Below are 17,187 nucleotides of genomic sequence, written 5' to 3'. Positions count from 1 at the left end.
AAGTCCTGTCAACAGTAGGCTATCCTCACTCACACACATTCCTTTACCTCTCTCTCTCTCTCTTTCTCGCTCTCTTTCTCTCTCTCTCTTTATCCTCACTCACTCACACTCACACACATTCCTTTACCTCTCTCTCTCCCTTTCTCGCTCTCTTTCTCTCACTCTCTTTCTCTCTTTATCCTCACTCACTCACACTCACACACATTCCTTTACCTCTCTCTCTCTCTTTCTCGCTCTCTTTCTCTCACTCTCTTTCTCTCTTTATCCTCACTCACTCACACTCACACACATTCCTTTACCTCTCTCTCTCTCTTTCTCGCTCTCTTTCTCTCACTCTCTTTCTCTCTTTATCCTCACTCACTCACACTCACACACATTCCTTTACCTCTCTCTCTCTTTTTCTCTCGCTCTTTCTCTCTCTCTCGTTCTCGCTCTCTCTTTCTTTCTCTCTCTCTAAGGCGATTCATTATGAGTTGCATTATGCATTATGTCAACAATTACACCTCCTTCATCAGAAGTCATCAGTATGGAACTGGGCAAACAACCATTCATGTAAAACCCAATCAAACATCTCACTGTAGGAAAATGTGACAATGACAAACATGACTGGAATATGACTGGAAGGCTTTCATGTTACTATTCCATTTTTTTTTTAAATGAAATGAACATGTTGAATTGGAAATATCTCCACTGGTCCACCAATAAAGTGTAATGGCACACACAGGAGCAGTGGTATTGTTGGGTGGGTTGTTGTGATCAACTAAGGAGAGATATTCAGAGGTGATGGGACATGGTGGATCGGCAGATACCAAAGATGAGCAGATTAAGTGAGCTTCAGAAAATGCTCACATCAAGGCAGATCGTACAGTGCAAGAGGTCATACACATAACTCCTAACCCTAAACCTAACCCAGAACTCTAATCCTACCCTAACCCTAAACCTAACCCCGAACTCTAATTCTACCCTAACCCTAATTGCAACCCTAAACCTAACCACTATGCTTAAAATAGCCTTTTTCCTTGTGGGGACTGGCAAAATGTCCCCACTTGTTCAACTTTTCCTTGTTTACTATCCTTGTGAGGACTTCTGGTCCCCACAAGGATAGTAAAACCAAACCACACACACACAGTGGGAAATATCTTAAAAGAGAAAATGTACCTTCTAAGCATTAAGAATGTGATTCAACAGAGAGAGACAATATGACAGTGTGAGACAATGCGGCGCAGGCGACAGGAACACTTACCTAACCTAATCCACAGAGATACAATGTTTCTTAGAACATCTAGGAGGTGTGATTTAAAACATTATGGTTCAAAGAGCATTCTCTAACCTCCAAGAGATGAGACAGGAAACGCCGCCCCACCCATGTCAACCCCTCTGTCTTACCACCCTCCAACCCCCCTCCATCTTACACCCCTCTCTCACCTCCATCTTCCCTCCACCCTGTGTCACCCTCAGAGGGCGTACGCCCCTCCCCCTTCAGTTCCTCTACCTGTCACAGGGCTGAAATAGTAATGTACAAGACTAGATAATTGGCCCCATCGGAGATGCATGGGGCTGGATGGAGAGAATGAGAGAAGAGAGGTAGAGGAGAGGCAATCAACAGGGAAATGAGACAGATGAAATACAGGAGAGGAGAGCTGCTCCCTCCCTCCCCATATTCAGAAAGGGGGGGGGTATGATGAACGACCCTCCAGCCTCCACCAGCGGCCTTACTGTCAGCAGGTTACATGTATCGAAGGGTTTCATGACGGACAGTAAAAATAAACACTGCTTTTACATATTGTGTTGGAACTGGTTTATTTAGAACAGCCTATAAGTCTCTCTCCTGTTATTACTTTTGGTATACGGGTTCAATACCATTGACCAGCTAGCCTCTCTGTGGCCCTGTAATTAATGGATAGTTTGGTGCAGTTAGGCTTGTTGAAAGTTCTCCAGAGAGTTTCCAGTCATTACTAGAGAAGAAATGGAAAGAGCCTTAACACATACTGTATTGGTTTTAGGTTTCAGGGCACATCCATAGTAGAGCGAGCACACACACACACACACACACACACACACACACACACACACACACACACACACACACACACACACACACACACACACAAATACCTTCAGACAGAAAGAAAAAAAAAGCTCAGAGCATACCAGAGTAGGATATGCTCATTTAATATACTGTAGGCACGAATGCACGCGCACACACACACACACTGCATTAGTGAACTACTTGCTGAGTGGGATTTAGCTATTAGCTACACTACCGTTCAAAAGTTTGGGGTCACTTAGAAATGTCCTTGTATTTGAAAGAAAAGCACATTTATTGTCCATTTTTAAAATAACATCAAATTGATCAGAAATTCAGTGTAGACATAGTTAATGTTGTAAATGACTATTGTAGCTGGAAACTGTAGATTTTTTTAAATGGAGTATCTACATAGGCTTACAGAGGCCCATTATCAGCAACCATCACTCCTGTGTTCCAATCCAAGTTTATAATTTTAAAAGGCTAATTGATCATTAGAAAACCCTTTTTCAATTATGTTAGCACAACTGAAAACTGTTGTTATGATTAAAGAAGCAATAAAACTGGAAGGCCTTCTTCAGACTAGTTGAGTATCTGGAGCATCAGCATTTGTGGGTTCGATTACAGGTTCAAAATGGCCAGAAACAAAGAACTTTCTTCTGAAACTCGTCAGTCTATTCTTGTTCTGAGAAATGAAGGCTAGTCCATGTGAGTGTGTACTACTCCCTTCACAGAACAGCGCAAACTGGCACTAACCAGAATAGAAAGAGGAGTGAGGTCCCGGTGCGCAACTGAGCAAGAGGACAAGTACATTAGTGTCTAGTTTGAGAAACAGACGCCTCACAAGTCCTCAACTGGCAGCTTCATTAAATAGTACCCGCAAAACACCAGTCTCAACGTCAACAGTGATGAGGCGACTCCGGGATCTGGCCTTCTAGGCAGAGTTGCAAAGAAAAAGCCATATCACAGACTGGCCAATAAAATGGAAAGATTAAGATGGGCAAAAGAACACAGACACTGGACAGAGGAAGATTGGAAAAAAGTGTTATGGACAGACGAATCTAAGTTTGAGGTTTGAGGCATGGCCGATTTAATTAGGGCCGATTTCACGTTTTCATAACAATCGGTAATCAGCATTTTTGGATGCCGATTATGGCCGATTACATTGCATTCCACAAGGAAACTGCGTGGCAGGCTGACCACCTGTTACGCAACTGCAGCAAAGGGCCAAGGTAAGTTGCTAGCTAGCATTAAACTTATCTTATAAAAAACAATCAATCTTCACATAATCACTAGTTAACTACACATAGTTGATGATATTACTAGGTTAACTAGCTTGTCCTGCGTTGCATATAATCAATGCGGTGCCTGTTAATTTATCATCGAATCACAGCCTACTTCGCCAAACAGGTGATGATTTAACAAAAGCACATTCGCGAAAAAAGCACAATTGTTACACGAAAGTACCTAACCATAAACATATTTTGCCTTTCTTAAAATCAATACACAGAAGTATCTTTTTTAAACCTGCATATTTAGTTCAAAGAAATTCATGTTAGCAGGCAATATTAACTAGGGAAATTGTGTCACTTCTCTTGCGTTCATTGCACGCAGAGTCAGGGTATATGCAACAGTTTGGGCCGCCTGGCTCGTTGGGAACTAATTTGGCAGATTTTTACATAATTATGACATAACATTGAAGGTTGTGCAATGTAACAGCAATATTTAGACTTAGAGTTGCCACCCGTTTGATAAAATACAGAATGGTTCTGTATTTCACTGAAAGAATAAACGTTTTGTTTTCGAAATGATAGTTTCCAGATTTGACCATATTAATGACCAGAGGCTTGTATTTCTGTGTTTATTATATTATAATTAAGTCTATGATTTGATATTTGATAGAGCAGTCTGACTGAGCGATGGTAGGCAGCAGCAGGCTCGTAAGCATTCATTCAAACTTTACTGCGTTTGCCAGCAGCTCTTAGCAATGTTTGATCACAGCGCTGTTTATGACTTCAAGCCTATCAACTCCTGAGATTAGGCTGGCAATACTAAAGTGCCTATTAGAACATCCAATAGTCAAAGGTATATGAAATACAAATGGTATAGAGGGTTCATTGTTCATTCAGTATTGTTGTAATTGTCATTATTTCAAATATATATAAAAATCAGCCGATTAATCGGCAGCGGCTTTTTTGGTCCTGCAATAATCGGTATCGTATCGGCGTTGAAAAATCGTAATCGGTCGACCTCTAGTCTGGGGGTGCTTTGGTGGTGGTAAAGTGGGAGATTTGTACAGGGTAAAAGGGATCTTGAAGAAGGAAGGCTATCACTCCATTTTGCAACGCCATGCGATACCCTAGTGAACGGCACTTAATTGGAGCCAATTTCATCCTAAAACAGAACAATGACCCAAAGCACAGCTCCAAACTATGCAATAACTATTTAGGGAAGAAGCAGTCAGCTGGTATTCTGTCTATAATGGAGTGACCAGCACAGTCACTGGATCTCAACCCTATTGAGCTGTTGTGGGAGCAGCTTGACCGTATGGTACGTAAGAAGTGCCCATCAAGCCAATCCAACTTGTGGGAGGTGCTTCAGGAAGCATGGGGTGAAATCTCTTCAGATTACCTCGACAAATTGACAACTAGAATGCCAAAGGTCTGCAAGGCCGTAATTGCTACAAATTGAGGATTCTTTGACGAAAGCAAAGTTTGAAGGACACAATTATTATTTCAATTAAAAATCCTTATTTATAACCTTGTTGTAACGATCGTCGTCGGGTGACGAGGAAGCGGACCAAAACGCAGCTGGGAGCGAACACATGTTTATTCTTTACACTGAAATAAACACGTACACAAAATCAAGAAAATGCCGATACGTTAACTGCTCAAACACAAGAGGCAACACCCCACAAACAGCGTGGGGGAAAAAGGAACTTAAATGTGATCCCAATCAGAGACAACTAGCGACAGCTGTCTCTGATTGGGAATCGACAGAACCCAACATAGAAATAAACCAGATAGAGCTAACACAAGGCTATACCGCAAACATAGAAAACAAACCAAGGAAAAATACCCAACATGACACACCCTGACCCAAAATACCCGAGTTCACCTGGTCAGGGCGTGACACTTGTCAGCGTCTTGACTATCATTTTGCAAAACAAGGACATTTCTAAGTGGCCCCAAACTTTTGAGCGGTAGTGTATGTCTGTTAAAACTGGAACAATGCTGCTGAGTTGTGGGTTTGGATGACTTCACCGAGTGTCATTTCCTCAGACTGGCTTGCTGAGATTCTGTTAAGACAAGATTTTCTCATGAACAACTTCTGCGTGGGTGAGATTCAAACTCACCATGTGAGACTCTAAACTGCCATCATGTGAGAGATTAGCGTAACAAATACCAGAATGTTGACACTGGCTGTGTGAATCGCGCTCTTCCTCTCTCTCTCTCCTCGCCCCTCTCTTTCCACATCTTTCCTGCTCTCTGTTGCGTTTTACCCTTGTAAAAGGTGAGTGATGTGTGCTTAGCACAGGCTGTAGCTGGATTCATGTATCACCCAGTGTGTGATGGTGATGAGGGAAAGGGGAGGTTGGGTAATGCCTGCATGGTGTGGTAATACCAGATCAGTGGAGTCTAACCCCCGATGACCTGTCACGGTGCTGGGACAAGCTGCAGGGCTCACCTCACCGGCCGCGCTGGCCTGTCAAATCCACCAGGCTTATGGCTGTCTGGCTCCTCTGCCTGTATGTACTGTATGTATGCAGGACTGTATACCGGAGCCGTGACTGCTTGTCCCATTGTGTGTGTCTGTGTGTAGGCTTTCGTGCTCTGATCCCTTCCTCTGCTCATCTCCCCCATGAGTCACTGTGTGTTTGGAGAGATAGAGAACGATGACGTCATCCTCTCTCCTCTGTTCCGCTTTTCTTCCCTTTCCCCCACGGCCCTGTGGTGCGTGTTATTCATGGATCCAGCTAGAATTCCATGGAGTTCTTCATGACATTCTACTTGTTGCAGAGGATGTAGTACAAGGACTTTAGCAGAGTCGTTTGCTCTAGTACTAAGCAACCCAGACAGGCCTGCCGGTGCAGTGGCGTAGTGAATGGAGCAGTATGTCAAAGTCCCACAGGAAGAGAGAACCATCCCTAAGGGGACGCAGTCATCACTGTCCTATTCAACGCTGTGGATTCAGCACAGCAAAACACACTGTTGGCTTTCACACTCTACAGGTCTGTGCACTGGTATGTGGCAGCAGCCTTATCTGTCCTGTGTAGAGATGTGTGTTATTTGAGTGTGAGGTGTTTGTTTGTGTATGTAAGAGCAGTGTGCAGCTCTACTGCCTCTCTCTCTGAGCAGCCCTGTGTAGCCATGCTGTAGTGGGAGAGTCGGATCTGTTTAAGGGGTAGTCAGACGAGCGTGTGACAGACAGACAGACAGACAGACAGACAGACAGACAGGGTTGATGTGAGGAGAACGGGTGTGACACTGCCCTTCACAGGACGATGGGGCCTGTCTCACAGCCTGCCTGTCCCCATCAGCGTCACCCCTCCATCAGGCCCAGTCATAAACCCCCCTACCACCCACCCACCCTGACCCCGCTGGGGGCGCTCAGCCGCCTTCACACATGGTTACCAAAATACCCCCGTCACTCCAGTGACAGCAGCAACAAGTGAGGGAGGCGAGATTGGGCCAAGTTGGCCTGCAGCTGAGCTGACCACCAGAACGGGGATGGGACTAACTGACATCTCTGCCAGGAAACCGCCTGGAGGAAGGGGTGAGAACATGAAGTGAAGGGGTAAAGGGAGAGGGGGGAAAGTGGAGAATGGAAAGGGTGAGAGAGCGACAGAGAGAGGGAAACAGACAGAGAGGGGGAGAGAGATGCATGGATGGGTTTATTGGTATGTGCATTGTGCATGGGTCTAGGAAACAGGAATTGGAGGTTAAACGGAAGTGGCCGAAAATAACATGTGAAAGGGTCGTCCTGACTGACTAATTACTGTATTTGATTTTGTGTCGATTTTTTTGTTATCGTGACCTTCTTGTCTCCTTTAGTCCTTTTAGGACTGTGGTTTAATTGAACAATCGAACAACAAAGCCCAAAGTTCTCCAACCATCTCTGGCAATCAATGCAGCTCATGTAGGTTAAATCAAGATGAAAACTCAACAAAACACTATCTGTGTGACAATTAAAATGTTGTAGTCCACACACACCTGCGCCCAGGCATGTATACACACAGATCCCACACACACTCACCTTCTGTGTGCCTGCTTTAATGTGATGGAAGGGGATCAGAGAGCAACAGCTTGTCCTGCTGAGCCCTCAAGCTAATTATAGCTTCATGGAGGGTCGGCTAATGAAACACAAGATTACCCACACCCTTTGACCTTTAGTGCTCACAGCACTTCCCAAAAGGAGGCAGACCTGGAAACAATCTCCCATGTCCAACACGTCGCCCCCTCCTCCCTCTTCCTTCTATCTGCTTTCTGTCTGAGAGAGATTCCTTCACGCACACACAGATCCTCAGAGTACCATGCAGCTCAGTCTGGTGGACTCTTAAAACAGAAGAAAACAACAAGGTATCAGTTCTCCTTTTGGTACGGAACTAAAATAGACTCTGAGTTGCCGTCTGTAGTTTTCTTGTCCCGTGAAGAAGCCAAATGGGGAGGCACTTGGAAGCCATGGTGAGGTTAAAGAGTCCAGGATGAGGGTGAAATGTGATCTCGTAATTATTGCCCCCGGCGTCAACGATGTGGGGGCTAGGGGGAGGGAGGGGAGTGTATTGGAGCAGGGGGAGGGGATGGGGAGCCCATGCAGGGTGGGTGGTTGTGTGGTGGTCCATGATGTTGTGAACTGCGTCCCAAAGGCACTATATTCCCTATATAGTGCACTGGACCCTTATCAAAAGTAGAGCACTATTTAGAGAATAGGGTGTCATTTGAGACGCAATCTTACTCCCTCTGTGAAGTGGTTCACACAGCCCCTTCACCTCTATATCACCTGTTAGGCTGGGGTCAAGTAGCCTAGCGTTGGGGCAGCATTGGGCCAGTAACCGAAAGCTTGCTGGTTGGAATCCCCGAGCTGACTAGGTGAAGAATTTGTTGATGTGCCTTTGAGCAAGGCATTTAACCCTCATTTCTCCAGGGTCACAGACAGTAATGGCTGACCCCTGGCCGTGACCCCACTCTCCAGTGTCAGGGGGAGTGGGATATGCAAAAAACACATTTCCAATTACACACGTGTGAAATAGGACAAATTATTATTGTACCACTGGTATCTGTTGAGTGAAGTAGCACTTCTCTTCCCTCCAGCTGAACCAACAGACCGTCTTGGAGGTGGTTCATGTTTTACTATGCCCCGATGATTCCTGCCACTGTTTCTCACAACAACTGTATGCAAATGCCAAGAATTTATTGTAAAGGGGGGGGTGAAAAACAAACACATGCATTTATCCTTCCTTAGATTGTTTATGGCTCCCATGACACTGCCCCCGTGGTGGGGTGCCCTGGTAAAGCCAAGGCCTGTTTTCGCTGGTGACTGGAGGCAGTTTTCTTTTACGCCTGCTGTGCTTACCCTTTGATCTGGGTGGTCTGTGTACTGGTCCACAACACTCCATCTGTTACTGAGACGCTTTAACATGCTGTGCTGAGAATCCATAATGGACTAGGCATTTAATTATTTTCAACCAGGGATAATACCTTCTGACTTCAAAAGGTGTCAATTCAATGATGTGTAGGGTGTCCGCCCACTCTGCCCAGAGTGGGTGAAAACGCGCTTTGGTGAAATTTCACTTCCTTATGTTCTAAAATGCATTTTACCAGGACAAATATGTTCTGAGTCGTTCAGTGGGGTCTTTCCCTAACATATCACTAACATTATGTCCAAGAAGTCGGATTGTGTAACCTTTGAGGATTTTACATGTTGTGGTGGTCATATGAAAAGGTGTTTCCGTGGGTCTCAGAAAGCAAAATGAACGTGACACAAGCTGAATTAAAGGTAAAAGGCTTTGAAAATAAAAAGCTTGCGTTACACTCAGTACTCCGTTGACATTTCACAGAGATATGCTTGTTTTTCTGAGAAATCGTGATGTCGCATCAGGCGTGGTCTGCTACTGCCTGTCAGGTGTAAGATGGATGGCTTTGCTCTGGGGGGATTTATCAGGTCTGTACAAGCATCTGCTGAGGTGGGGAGGGGCATACATACACACTCCTGGATGACCCTGTGACCTTCTTCCCTCCAAAAACACAAAGTAAAGTCTCAGAGTTTAGACTTATTCAAATAGAGAGGATTCACAAAAAGTTCAGATTCACAGAGTAGAGCGTGAGTGAGCTAGATTGAGTATCTTTCCGCCATTTAGTGGCACGATAGCTCATTATGTCTGATTTGCATCCATGAAAACCTCTTACAAGTCGATTCCCACTTTGTCTTTCAGTAAGGAAATGTACCTATTCATACACATTTGGAATAGTTAGTGTCACAGATGTCATTATTCCGTGTGTGTGTGTGTGTGTGTGTGTGTGTGTGTGTGTGTGTGTGTGTGTTATCTCACTCTATCTTACTACACAGGTCCAAAAGGGATATTGGACAATATCTACTATACTGTACAGTGGTAGGTCTGGATGCCAGTTACAATTAACGTTTCTCCATTTCTTGACAGTAGGTATGGAGCCTCTTTGCCTGTCTCTGTCTTTCTATTTCTCTCTGTTTATCTCGCTCTCATTATCTCTTGTCTCCCCAGTCTTATAGTCTGTAAGAATCCAGGGCTGCCCAGGAGTTACTGAGGGAGATAAGACTAATTAGAAGTGCACTGGGCTCTGCTGGTGCCTGTTGTCTGCCTCTCAAAAAGAAATGAATATACAAAGTTAATTAATTCCCCCTCCTGATAAGTTTTAATGTCACGTGCACAAGTACAGTGAAATGCCTTTCTTGCAAGCTCTTATTCTAACAGTGCAGTAATCAATATCCGTAGCACTGTCAAATAATGTAAAGTAGAACAAAACCACACGAGAAATCAAAATAAGAATAAGAAGAACACGCGAAAGAAAGGAAGTATTGGTCAATTCCAAAACGATATTTGTGCGTGTGTGCGTGCGTGCGTGTTGGAGTGTCAATGTGAGTGTGTGTGAGGGAATGTGTCCTGTGAGTGTGCAAAAAGAACAATAACAAAATCTAATTTGCAGCTCTATTGTAGTTTGAAAATGTGTAAACTATTAAACTATTGAAAACATTAGCCAAAACAAAATGGTATCCGCTCCCTCATAGCCCTATCATTAAACTGAGTGCTGCACTTCTAAACGGAAACAGTCCTCGTACGGCCTGCATTATATTACCATTTGTCTTGAGGAGAGACCGTGGGAGCCTTCACCACGCAGTTACACAATGTAAACCGGGAGCTGAATAATCAGACAAGGAAATATACATTTTAAACATGCATCTGATTATCATCCCAAAGGCCAAAGTCTTAGTGTTGCACAATGTTATGAATCTGTTAAAAATAGCATTGATTTTGTTATTTCTTCTGGCGGTCAGGCGTCAGAGCAAGCATGGGTCATCCATGGCACTGTGCTGGTACTAATGACCAAGCCTCCGGGGGCTTGGCTTGGTGAAAATGCCCACCATGTCCTCCATAACTGGTCTTCTGATGACAGGTTATTAATGCCTGCTGTCAGGACCAGTGTGGTTTAGCACAACCCAGAGGGAGGTAAATCAGATCCATCTTTACCTGCCAGCAGCATAGGGACAGTCTGTGTTGAAATTTTGTGTCCACAGTGTACACATCCATCCACGTAGGTGTAAACTCTCCTTGCGATGAAAGGACTGCTCTGCTCTGTCTCCTAGTTTTTGACTCTCCTGGCTTATGTAATCAAAGTTATATATCAGTCTCATCAATCTGTTTTATGTGGATGTGTTTGGAAAGAGAAAGTCAATGTGTTGCTAACTCTCTCTCTCTCTCTCTCTCTCTGTCTCTCTGTCTCTCTGTCTCTCTGTCTCTCTCTCTCTCTCTCTCTCTCTCTGTCTCTCTGTCTCTCTCTCTCTGTCTCTCTTTCTTTCTTGTTCACTCCAGGATGGCTCCAAGCAGAGGCAAGTGAGGCAGAAGAAGACTGTCTCCTTTAGCTCCATGCCCAACGACCGTAAGATCAACAGCACAGCCGCCTGCATGGCCTTCATGATGGAGGGCTGCGAGATGAAGAAGGTGCGCTCCAACTCGCGCATGTACAACCGCTACTTCCTCCTTGACCCGGATATGCACTGGCTCCGCTGGGAGCCCTCCAAGAAGGACTCAGAGAAAGCCAAGTTGGAGATCAAGAGCATCAAGGAGGTCCGTCTGGGGAAGAAGACCCCTGTGCTGCGCAGCAATGGCCTGTCCGACCAGTTCCCAGACGAGTGTGCCTTCTCCATCATCTACGGGGACAACTATGAGTCTCTGGACCTGGTGGCCAGCACGGCTGATGTGGTCAGCACCTGGGTGATGGGCCTCCGCTACTTGGTCTCCTACGGGAGGCACACGGTAGATGTGGTTGAGCCTAGCCAGCCCAGCCTGAGGACCTCCTGGATCGGATCAGTGTTTGAGCTGGCTGACATGGAGAGGAATGGCCACATCGACCTGTTCAGGGCCACCCAGATCATCAAGGGGCTCAACCCGGGCATGAAGGAGTCCCGGATAGAGCTGAAGTTCAAGGAGCTCCAGAAGGCCAAAGACCAGTATGGGGAGGACATTGACATGGAAACCTTTGTGGAGGCCTACTGCGAGCTGTGCACGAGGCCAGAGATCTTCTTCCTGCTTGTGCAGTTCTCCAGCAACAAGGAGTACCTGGACAGCAAGGACCTGTTGCTGTTTGTGGAGGTGGAGCAGGGCATGGAGGGCGTGACGGAGGACATGTGCCGGGACATCGTCCAGAAGTACGAGCCATCCGCCGAGGGCCGGCAGAAGGCCAGCCTCTCCATTGATGGCTTCACGCACTACCTCCTCTCCTCAGAGTGTCACATTTTTGACCCCCAGCACAAGCGGGTGTGCCAGGACATGAGCCAGCCGCTCTCCCACTACTACATCAACTCTTCGCACAACGCCTCCCTCCTAGAGGACCACTTCTGGGGCTCCTCCGACATCAGCAGCTACATCCGGACCCTGAAGATGGGCTGCCGCAGCCTGGAGGTCATTGTGTGGGACGGCCCGGACAACGAACCTGTGGTCTACGTGGGGAACTCGGTGGCATCTCAGCTAGCCCTCTGCAAGGTCTTGGATATTATAAACCAGTATGCATTTGAGAGCTCTGAGTACCCCCTCATCGTCTGCCTGGTGACACACTGCTGCATCCCCCAGCAGAGGGTCATGGCCCAGCACATGAAGAAGATCCTTGGAGACAAGCTGTACTTGGATGCCCCCAGCTCAGAGGACCACTACCTACCCTCCCCAGAGGAACTCAAGGGTAAGATCCTGCTGAAGGGCAAGCGGCTGCCCCCAAACTACCCCGAGTCAGAGGGGGAGGTGACTGATGAGGAGGAGGGTCTGGAGATGTCCAGGAGGGTGGGGGCAGACGATAAGGACCATCTCAATGGCCTTAGCTGCAAACGGCTGAGGCTGTGTAAGGAACTGTCAGACCTGGTCTCCCTCTGTAAGTCAGTGCAGTTCAGGGACTTTGACATCTCCAAGAGGGATCAGAAATACTGGGAGATGTGCTCTTTCAATGAGGTTGACGCCAACAGGTTCGCCAACGAGTTCCCCGAGGACTTTGTGTGCTACAACAAGCGCTTCCTCTCCAGGGTGTACCCCACTCCGATGCGGATCGACGCCAGTAACATGAACCCCCAGGACTTCTGGAAGTGTGGTTGCCAGATTGTAGCCATGAACTACCAGACCCCGGGCCTGATGATGGACCTCAACCTGGGATGGTTCAGGCAGAATGGGAACTGTGGCTACGTGTTGCGGCCGGCCATCATGAGGGAGGAGGTGTCATACTTCAGTGCCAACGCCAGGGAATCCCTGCCAGGGGTGTCTGCCCAGCTTCTCCACATCAAGGTGATCAGCGGGCAGAATCTGCCCAAGCCCAGGGGCTCCGCTGCAAAGGGAGACGTGGTGGAACCCTACATCTATGCAGAGATCCACGGCATCCCGGCCGACTGTGCTGAGCAGAGGACCAAGACGGTCTCTCAAAACGGAGACAACCCCGTCTTTGACGAGAGCTTTGAGTTCCAGATCAACCTGCCGGAGCTGGCGGCACTACGCTTCGTAGTGCTGGACGACGACTACATCGGAGACGAGTTCATCGGCCAGTACACAATCCCCTTTGAATGTCTGCAGCCGGGCTACAGGCACGTCCCCTTGCAGTCGCTGACAGGGGAGTTCCTACCCAATTGCACCCTGTTCGTACATGTGGCCATCACCAACAGAAGGGGAGGGGGCAAGGCCCACAAGAGAGGCCTGTCGGTGAGGAAGGGCAAGAAGGCTCGTGAGTACACCTCCAGCAAGACCACCGGTATCAAGGTGGTAGACGAGCTCTTCAGAGCATCCACCCAGCCTCTGAGGGAAGCCACAGACCTCCGTGAGAACGTCCAGGTAAAGTCCTTAACATTCATTATATGTACAAACTTTTATAAATTCTTTGAAGGAGCATTAAAGGCAGGCACTTTCCCTTGCATACATTACATCTGGAAATGACATCAAGTTGGGTGATGTGGAGATATTAAGCAGTCCTGATTGCCGCTCAGGCTGCATTTCTATAATGGAATACGATAAAACTGTTCAATCATTCCACGAGAGATAGAAGGAGACACCAATTAGGAGTGAGGGAGCCTGGAAAGAAATAGTATAGCACAATTAGTAGCTAGACAGGTGCCCCCTTAACACCTCACTGAATAGGAACAAAATGTTGTAGAGGTGACTCTCAGCTCGTTCTCTGTTTATCGCTCCGATGGATAGAGAAACGTTGCTAATTGTGTTGTATTTACATGGTGTAAAAGGCAGGAGCCATAAATGAGAATGTCAGTAAAGCTGGACAATATAAAGGCTTGTGTAAAGGGTCATCATTAAGTGGCTGATGGTCTGTGTTAGGCTCTGTGAGCACCCTTATGAAACCCCCACAGAAATGATAAATGACAAACCAGTCATGTTTCATAATAGTTTATGAACCCCCCCCCTTCTCCCTCTAACATCACCGCTGAGATTATAAGTAGCCATCAATTTATGTTTTGCAATAGTTTATATTTAGATGTTTGTCAGGAGAGGATGGCAGTTCGAGTACAGCTTGTAATTGTTGTTGTCATGATTGAAGGACGTAAAATGAAGCTTTTCTCTGTCTTATCTGGTCTACTGTCTGTCTGTGTGAGGATAAAGATGGGAAGTGAGGAGGCTTTACACGCCCTGTATACTTTGTACATCAGCTGTCTGGTTTAGACTGGCAGGCCTCTTGTCCTGTCTGACAGATTTGAGAATAGACTATTTCTCTGGATACTTTGAACTTCATCAGGGTCAGACGTCGACTCATAGTTTGTTGACATTACTTTATATCCCAGGTAGGTTATGGGCTTTTTAACTCCATCAACAACACTTGATTTGCCCGAGGAATGGAATGGACCTGGTTCCTTAATAAACCAACTGCCACAGCTCTTGGAAAATAAAAGCTGATTATAAAAATGTGAAAACACGGAGCATCATAAAACTCATTATACATTTCTCCATTTGTGTCTGTCCTCTATTCTTTCTTAGCTCCATTTCTACTATCTTTCTTAATTGGATTTCCTTCTTTACTACGGTAGTTCATGAGCACTTATTGTTTCATGTGAGGGATTTAGGCCTATTTCAAATAATTTCAAACGGATAGTAGTTTAGGCTGCATAGTCATAGGATTTGAATCCTCTGTTTCCGTCTATCGCTTAGCACTGTAGTTGCATCAACTGGACAATAGCTCTCTTTTTTCTGAAGAAGGATGTTTTCTTAATTAATATTTCTGCAATGATAGTTTGTTATGAATGGCGTTCATGCAAATATGTTCCTCAAGGGTTGAGACGATAGTTTACATAAAGGAGAACTGCAGTGCACACCCAGAGCTAGGTCTCAGGGGAATTCAGAACAGTACTTATTATGAAGATTGGCAGCAATTTTTACACGGTCTCTCCAAGAGCTGAAAAAGCTATTGTAGTACCAGTAAATAACAAATGTAACAAATGTATGATTATTAGATGTTGTGTTTGTTAGCGAAAGAAGGAAACTAGGTCGCTATGTATCCTCAGTCTGTGATCGGTATGAACCCAGGTACATAGAGCTACCTACTTTCTCAGCTCCCAGATGCTCTGTTTTCAAATCACTATCCCAGATATCAGCACGATTGACTCCTGATCTCAGGTACTATACTTGGTAATCCTCTCAGAGCTTTTAGGACTGTCTCCAGACCTGTTGTTCTGTCTCAGCCTAAACCCCAGCATCGCTGGAGAGCTGTGGTAGGTAGGTCTGTTCTCCCACCAGCCAACCTCAATCTAGGCCTAAGAGCCAAGACCACAATAACTAAGCAGGGGATGTGATTAGAGATCCTGTGGCATGCTGTCATACATTTTTCATTTGTGGAAATTGATGCAGATGATCTTGACTCTCTATTTTCCAAAAAGGGTATCTCATTTACCCAGGCACTGTTACAGACTGAAAATTAATACTGTAATTTTGGGGAATAGTTTTCCTTATAGTGTTGGTACGGATGTGATAAGTGGAGGGTCATTTGCAGGCAAATGACCGGATACAATCTATACCAGTAAATACTATGTTTAGAGAAATGTTTTCTTGTGAAAAGCAGCTGGACATATTTGGGGACTCGATACAAGCCTCATGCAGTTGTTAAATGTAGATGGAAGCAAGATTCCTGACACAGATACTGTCAGCTAATCATTTTGTCAGACTTTATTTGGATAGAGATTTTCCATCTCTAGATGCTCTACAGATGGGCATACTAACTGCTTGCTGAGGTTGCGGTTAGGTTGAGGTTTAGAAAAAGGATTAGGGTAAGGGTTAAGGTAAGGGTTAGGACTAGGGTTAGGGTAAGGACTGCATTTAGGGTTAGGAGAAGGGTTAAGGTTAGGGTTAGAGCCAGGTTAGTAGATAGTCTGTAGATAGTTCATCTCTAGATGCTCTACAGACTATCCAAATAAAGTGTCACCAAGTCATTTTATTTCAAATCTGTGCTTGTGTGTGAGTCAGAAGATGTGATTACACAATGTTCAAAATAGGCCAGTGACAATGAGTCAGTCTAAGCTAGCACCCCCACATTAAATCAGGGGGGTCTATACTAAGCATGGAAATTATACACAAGCGAGACATGTTAGTTGTGACGTTTTTATGTGAATGCAGGAGCTATTCATTTTTCTATCATAATACAAGATTTTAGAAGACAATTACGATTAGGCAACTGGTACAGCAGGTGACCAGATCTGTGTGCGTGTGATGGTGTTTTTGCCAGCATGCACAGCAGCTGCCCTTCTTCCTGAAAGGGAAATAAATGTAAAATGTCCATCTCCCTCAGAGGAACAGCGAAAGAAACGGGCAAACAGCCTTTTCAATAGACTGAAAAGAGAGGCCTCGGGCTTGATGTTGAGATGGATGGCGTCATAACGCACTGTGGTTGGGATCAATGCTTTCTTGTAGATGGTCTCCCCAGATGGACCCTGCCTGTACCTGTAGTATACAGTTGAAGTCTGAAGTTTACATACACCTTAGCCAAATACATTTAAACTCAGTTTTTCACAATTCCTGACATTTAATCCTAGTAACAATTCCCTGTCTTAGGTCAGTTAGGATCACCACTTCATTTTAAGAATGTGAAATTTCAAAATAATAGTAGAGAGACTGATTTATTTCAGCTTTTATTTCTTTCATCACATTCCCAGTGGGTCAGAAGTTTACATACACTCAATTAGTATTTGGTAGCATTGCCTTTAAATTGTTTAACTTGGGTCAAATGTTTCGGGTAGCGTTCCGCAAGCTTCCCACAATAAGTTGTGAATTTTGGCCCATTCCTCCTGACAGAGCTGGTGTAGCCATGTCAGGTTTGTAGGCCTCCTTGCTCGCATACACTTTTTCAGTTCTGCCCACAAATGTTCTATAGGATTGAGGTCAGGGCTTTGTGATGGCCACTCCAATAACTTGGCTTTGCTGTCCTTAAGCCATTTTGCCACAACTT

The 17,187-nt window shown here is 45.5% G+C and overlaps 1 protein-coding gene across 2 annotated transcripts in view; it reads left to right on the top strand.

Moving 5' to 3' along the window:
- The window catches only part of LOC106601024 (inactive phospholipase C-like protein 2), an 80,537-nt gene that overhangs the window by 38,331 nt on the left and 25,019 nt on the right, over nt 1–17,187 (top strand). Inside the window, exons 1-2 of one of the 2 annotated variants that reach the window (XM_014192877.2) lie at nt 6,685–6,802; nt 11,091–13,580. In XM_014192877.2, coding sequence (XP_014048352.1) covers nt 11,145–13,580 — 2,436 coding nt within the window. In that variant the 5' untranslated portion in view covers nt 6,685–6,802; nt 11,091–11,144. Of the gene's footprint in view, nt 1–6,684; nt 6,803–11,090; nt 13,581–17,187 lie in introns of those variants that run through there. The other variant, XM_014192875.2, reaches the window with a different exon arrangement.

The sequence above is a fragment of the Salmo salar genome, chromosome ssa03, assembly GCF_905237065.1.
Source record: "Salmo salar chromosome ssa03, Ssal_v3.1, whole genome shotgun sequence".
Taxonomy (NCBI): domain Eukaryota; kingdom Metazoa; phylum Chordata; class Actinopteri; order Salmoniformes; family Salmonidae; genus Salmo; species Salmo salar.
Note: the sequence above shows the minus strand (reverse complement) of the source record. Positions and strands in the feature narration are given on the sequence as shown.